At 32.3% G+C, this 6102-nt stretch overlaps 1 protein-coding gene across 2 annotated transcripts; it reads right to left on the bottom strand.

The window, feature by feature from the left end:
* Nucleotides 1-577: 577 nt before the first annotated feature.
* On the bottom strand, nucleotides 578-3707 carry LOC107428892 (UDP-glucose 6-dehydrogenase 5). Of its 2 annotated transcripts, none has more exons than XM_016039491.4 (2): nucleotides 3356-3707; nucleotides 578-2329 (listed from the first exon to the last, which is right to left on the bottom strand). In XM_016039491.4, exon 2 carries the CDS (start codon nucleotides 2307-2309, stop codon nucleotides 867-869), a length of 1443 nt encoding a protein of 480 aa, XP_015894977.2. In that variant the 5' UTR covers nucleotides 2310-2329; nucleotides 3356-3707; the 3' UTR covers nucleotides 578-866. The 2 variants fall into 2 exon arrangements, with proteins under 2 accessions (XP_015894977.2, XP_048318684.1); XM_048462727.2 differs by lacking the exon at nucleotides 3356-3707 and adding an exon at nucleotides 3056-3080.
* Between the last annotated feature and the right edge of the window lie 2395 nt (nucleotides 3708-6102).

The raw sequence follows: 6102 nt of genomic DNA, 5'->3' as shown, positions 1-6102 counted from the left end.
ATTGCGCTCTTCCTTCATCATGTCCCACATCTCCATTACAGCACCATCATCCTTATTTTCTACTTCATCGAGTCTCCTTCCTCTTCTTGAACTCCCTGAAATTCCCATTCGTCATCACGGGCCTGAAAAATAACTTCATGAAAATGTTGCTCTTCTGCAGTAACCCATTTACGTTTACTCCAATCTATCATAGCAGTTTTCTTTTACACTCTTTCTCCAACAAGAGTAGATTGATGTTTCCAACACGAAGACTTTACATAGTTGAACTGACCGAAGTGCATACGTTGGAGCTGAGCAGATTATCAATGCTTGAGGACTTCCAAGTACAACAACCCAAACTCCACCGAGTAAAGTTTACCTTTTTCTGTTCTCTCTATATTTCCTAGAATAGTACTTTCCGAATTGCTTAGCTCGCTGCGCAACATTTCGACATAACCAAGAGCATAAGAAAACAAACCACATGAAGAAGTGGGGGAAGCAATAATAGAATGGCTACATTCACTCACCAATGGCTACATTCACTCACCACTTTTTCCATATACAAAAAATTCCTTTGCTCTAAATTTTAACTCGAACATAGAGAATTAGATGAATAGTATTGAAATTCTTGAATTCTCGTTTATTACATTAATAAAGTACGAACAAATTTAGATGCTGTACTAGCTAAAGAGGTGTAAGGGCAGAATACTGTATCAAGGTACCTACCATAAGGGAGAGATAACATTACCTTAAAACTACCAGAATGAGAAAAAAAAAAAAACAAATAATATAATGAAATGAAATATCGGACACATCATCCTCTCTCAATATAAAAATTTATATTTGACTAAAAGCAAGACTATTCAAAAGTGTCTTCTTTGTAGCCTTTATACCACAGCCGGCATGTCCTTGAGCCAAGAATCCAGTGGCTTTCCAATGGCGTAAACAATAAACCCAATTTGCCTAAGCTTCTCCCCATCCACAATGTTCCGACCATCAAACACGAATGCAGGCTTCCTCATGTTATCATAGATCCTTTGATAATCAAGACTCCTAAATTCATCCCACTCGGTCAAAATGCATATTCCATGAGCATCTTTAGTTGCCTCATAAGCATCCCAGACAACACTAACTTGCTTAACAGATGTAGGGCTCATCGGCTGAAGATGAAGTGGGTGATCCCAATCAAATTTTTTCATGGAAAGATCCCTCTGGATCTGGTCCTCATTGACCTGTGGGTCATATATGCTCAACCGCGCTTTGTCACCCAACAAGCCCTTGCAAACATCAATGGCCGGGGTCTCCCTGGTGTCACCGGTGTCCTTCTTGAAGGCAAAGCCCAGAATGGCAATCTTCTTACCTGAAACTGTGTTGAACATTGATGACACAACCCGGTTAACAAATCGGGACTTCTGATAGTCATTAATCTTAATTACCTGCTTCCAATAATTTGATACCTCAGTAAGGCCATTACACTCACAAATATAAACCAAGTTCAAGATATCCTTCTGGAAGCATGACCCACCAAAACCAACACTAGCATTCAGAAACTTGGGACCAATTCTTGTGTCCTTACCAACAGCATGTGACACTTCGGTGACATCTGCACCAGTTGCCTCACAGAGTGCTGAAATGGCATTAACAGAAGAGATCCTCTGTGCCAAGAAGGCATTTGCAGCAAGTTTTGAGAGTTCAGCAGACCACAAATTAGAGCAAATAATTCGGTCAACAGGGACCCAATGGGCATAAACGTCTCTCAGTGCTTGTATGGCCTTCGTGCCTTCTGGGGTTTCCCTGCCTCCGATGAGAACTCTGTCAGGATTGAAAAGGTCTTGAATTGCAGTTCCCTCGGCAAGAAATTCAGGATTGGAAAGAATTTGGAAGTTGATTCCTTTACTATTGTGGGTCAGAATCTTTTCTATTGCCTCAGCTGTTTTCACAGGGACTGTTGATTTCTCAACCACAATTTTGTCCGATTTTGATACATCAGCAATCATTCTAGCAGCACTCTCCCAATAGGTCAGATCAGCTGCTTTGCCAGCTCCAAGACCTTGGGTTTTGGTAGGAGTATTGACTGAAACAAAGACAATGTCTGCCTCCATAACATGTTTCTCAACATCAGTGCTAAAGAATAGGTTCTTCCCTCTGCACTGTTTTACCACATCATCTAGCCCAGGCTCGTATATGGGGAGCTGATCACTGTTCCAGGCATTGATTCGTGGCACGGAAATGTCAACAACAGCTACCTCAATTTCTGGGCACTTCAATGCAATTACAGCCATGGTAGGCCCGCCTACATATCCAGCTCCAATGCAACAGATCTTCACCATCTTTCTTTGCTATTGATGACCTAAGGGAACAATATATTCAAATGATCAAACAAGCTATAGAAATAGCTTGAACATGAACAATATGTATGCTATAGTTCTTGAAAAGCAAATTGCTTTTTATAAGAATTCTCGCTTTTAGATCAAAAGTATCATGCTAGATGAAAAGCAAACAGCAATATTAATAACCAGCAACATATTTTTACTAATCAACCTCATGCTAGAACAACAAGGGCCTGCACGCATAGCAGAATTTGTCATAAGAAAAGGAAAAAAAAAAAAAAAAATTATTGTAAATCTGCTAAACATATAATCTTAGAAAACAAACAGGTTGTCATTTCATACCAAACGGATCGAATCAAGCTAACCGTGATGTCGTACTTAGCCAACCCACAAACCAAAACCATTATTCAATTCAAAACAACAAATTATCCTCGTACTCTATGTGCAATACACAAAAAAAGCATGGTTTTCATTTCTGAGTTGAAACTCTAAAAAAGGAACACCATAGACGCATCCATTACATTTCAAAGCAGAGGAAAGAATCAGATCTATATGCCAGAATGAAGGGAAAGACAAAAAATCTCAGAATTTGCAGATCCAAAAATTTTTAAATTGAAGAAAATGAGATTTCTCAGAACTAACAAAAACTTCTCAGATATCAGCATTGCAGAATTAGTTTCTACCACGCCAACAAGAACAAAGTGTCAAACAGTAAAATTTAGATTCCCATTGACAAGTTTAGCTACCAGATCTACAAAAAAGAACAGTGCGAAACAACATAGATCTGTCCACTCCAACCCCTACCACCAAAACACCATCATATAACAAACCCAACTCTGTAAATCAAGAAAACCATGACCCAACATAAAAAAGCAGAAAACTTTAAAGACAAAAAATTAAAAAAAAAAATAAATAATAATAATAATAAATTAATTAATTAATTAAAAAACTACAAAATCAGATACTACCCAGAACAGCAAATGGCCAAAAACGAAATAAAAAAAACAAAAACCAAGAAAACAATAAACACAAGGAGATCAAGTTACCTCTTAAAAATGGATGAATGGGGACAAAACTAAGAAAGACAGAATTTTTATTTTTTTTGTTCTTCTAGTGTCTGGTTAAGGAGAGATCTAAGGCAGAAGAAGTGGAATAGAGAAATTAGCTTGTTTCTTTTTATTCTACTGCTGTGCCCACCTATGAAGGAGATCCAAGAGCTCTATTGGATATATATAACCCACAACCCCAGGCCTTTATAAGATCCAACTACCCAGATTTCCGCGACCAAAAAACAGTACCACACCCTTTACATTCATTCAACACGTTTTCTCTCACATTACACATCATGATCGTTCACTGACTACCGACTTTTTCTTCTTTCTTCTTAAAAATTAGTTGATAAATGGTTAGCATTTTATAATGTTTTATTCAAAATTAAATGACAAAAAGTTAGGATTTTTTTTTTTTTTTTTAACATATGCTCCTTTCTATAGATTTTTCTTGGAAGACCCATCTGTCTTTTTGAAGGGTTTGTGCCCAGCACATAAATTTTTAAATAAATCTAGAAATATATTTATAATTAATGTCTAGTTATTTATTAGCATGGAGTTAAAATAAGGTACTAAATTGATTAAAAAAACAAAGTTTTATATTTAATTGTTGTTGAAAATATTATTTAATGTGCATAGCACATGATAAAAATAATAAAAACCGAGGATAATAAATTCTCAGAGGCTTAAAGCAACAATATTAAATGTCACACATTTTAATATAATATTCTAATTAAGAGCATTGGTGGAACCCAAAGAACATGAAATAGAGTAAAATGGAAGGGATATTTTTATGAAGAAATAAAGAATTTTTATTACGAATAAAATATGTAGAAATAGAATAATGTGGCAGTTAGAGAGTCAGATTCGAAGAGAGTTGAATAATTGACAGAATTAAAGTGGGGTTGTGGAAATGTACAATTTTCGAAAGTTTGCAACAGAGGCAGAGAAATAGAACCTATGAGAATCCAAACGTGTATGGCACTCCGAAGTCTAATTCCCGATTTTAATTTGGAGAGAGTGATTGAAACGAGAAAGAGAATATTCCATTTAATGTGTATTAATATTACATATTATATATAAATACATACAATAGTTTTTAGGTTACAATATCTTAAAAATTTTAAATTAAAAATATTTAATTATTTAGAACAGTTAAATTATAGGTATTTAATATTATATGTAATCCAAAAGTTTTAAATTATTGAGTCTATTTATTGATATTTTTACTTAAACTAAATTGTATATACATATATTTATATTAGAGATATGATATAAGAATCAAAATTTGGATCATTACTCTAAATGCATATAATTATTAAGAGTAATGTAAGGGTATCAAAAAGAAAAAAAAAATCATGTTTATGAGATAAAGCAATAAAAAGATTCATTTTTATTTTATTATTTAAAATAATATAATTTAAATATAGAAAGGTGTAATTAAATATAAATCAATAATAATATTGTATCATTAGTTAACTTAACCTTTAGCATTGTTCAATTATTAATTTGGTTCATTTATTTGTCTACTTTCCCAGCTGTATAAATTTTAAATGATATAGTAAATACTATGATAATATATTTATAGTTAAAAAAAATGATAAAATTGAATGTTTTATGCAAAACTTGAATATTTGTAATGCACTTTTAAATAAACTTATTAGAAAAACTCATTATGAGGTAATAAAATAATATCACATCAATTCGCAATGATATCAAAATATAAATTAGTATCATGGAACAATTTTTTACTTGTGTTTGGTTGGTGAGAAAGAAATACATAATTTATATGTAATCTCAAGGTTAAGTACATTAATGTAACAACTCATCCCCAAAAAATCTAGATTTAGAATTTTTAAATAAAGTTGACCAAATGAATTGTTTATGGGTTATAAATTGATTTTTTGTATGATTAAGAATTTAGTTTGAGTAATATACCATAGTGTAGAGTGTGTCGATATGAGTTTGTAGTTCCGCGTTATAAATAAAAAATTATAATTTTAGGAAGTTTTAAGCATAAATATTTTATCAGTGTCTAAATCAGTTTTAATTTTTTATCTATTAATGACTCAATGGCCTATATATACATAGGGAATCATGTCTTTATTAAATAATTTGTATGTTATTCTTTTAGAATGATGATAAATTGTGTCACTTCCTTATGACCATAAAATGATAGGTTGTCATAATATGAGCGAATTATGATGAGTTGTCTGCCATTCTCTTGGAGTGATGATGAGTTATGTATCACTCTCTTATGACTTTGATTTTTATATATTTTTTTACTGTTTGCTAGTATTTTGGAATGTCGTACACTATTTGATAGCGCTAGGTATATCATATGTACAATGTATGTGTTTTTTTTCATATACATATTTTGGTGATTTTATTACGTTTTTCTATTTTTTTTTATAAATTATGATTACATTATTTATTGTTTAACATTAAAATGATTTATGTTTTAGTTAGTTAACGATATTTTAAATTTCTTTAGTTATGAAATGCTTATTTATGACATTGACTTAGGATACAAGTTGGATTTTGTAAAATAATTTTAAAGAGGAAAACTTTTTAAAAGAGTGAAAGTTGGGTCTTTGGTGAAAAGTTTTGTAATTAGATGACTATTTTCATATTATTATTCTATTCCACTTATTGAGTTTATCTCATAGTTTTATATTTTTAAACTGTTTCTCGAATGCACATTATATTTGGCATTTTCATCATTTTCGTAGCATATCATCATT

Source organism: Ziziphus jujuba, chromosome 12 (genome assembly GCF_031755915.1).
Source record: "Ziziphus jujuba cultivar Dongzao chromosome 12, ASM3175591v1".
NCBI lineage: Eukaryota > Viridiplantae > Streptophyta > Magnoliopsida > Rosales > Rhamnaceae > Ziziphus > Ziziphus jujuba.
Note: the sequence above shows the minus strand (reverse complement) of the source record. Positions and strands in the feature narration are given on the sequence as shown.

Bases quoted from the DNA above. Each gene is read 5' to 3' on its own strand.
- LOC107428892 (XM_016039491.4), bottom strand. From the start codon at position 2,309: ATGGTGAAGATCTGTTGCATTGGAGCTGGATATGTAGGCGGGCCTACC.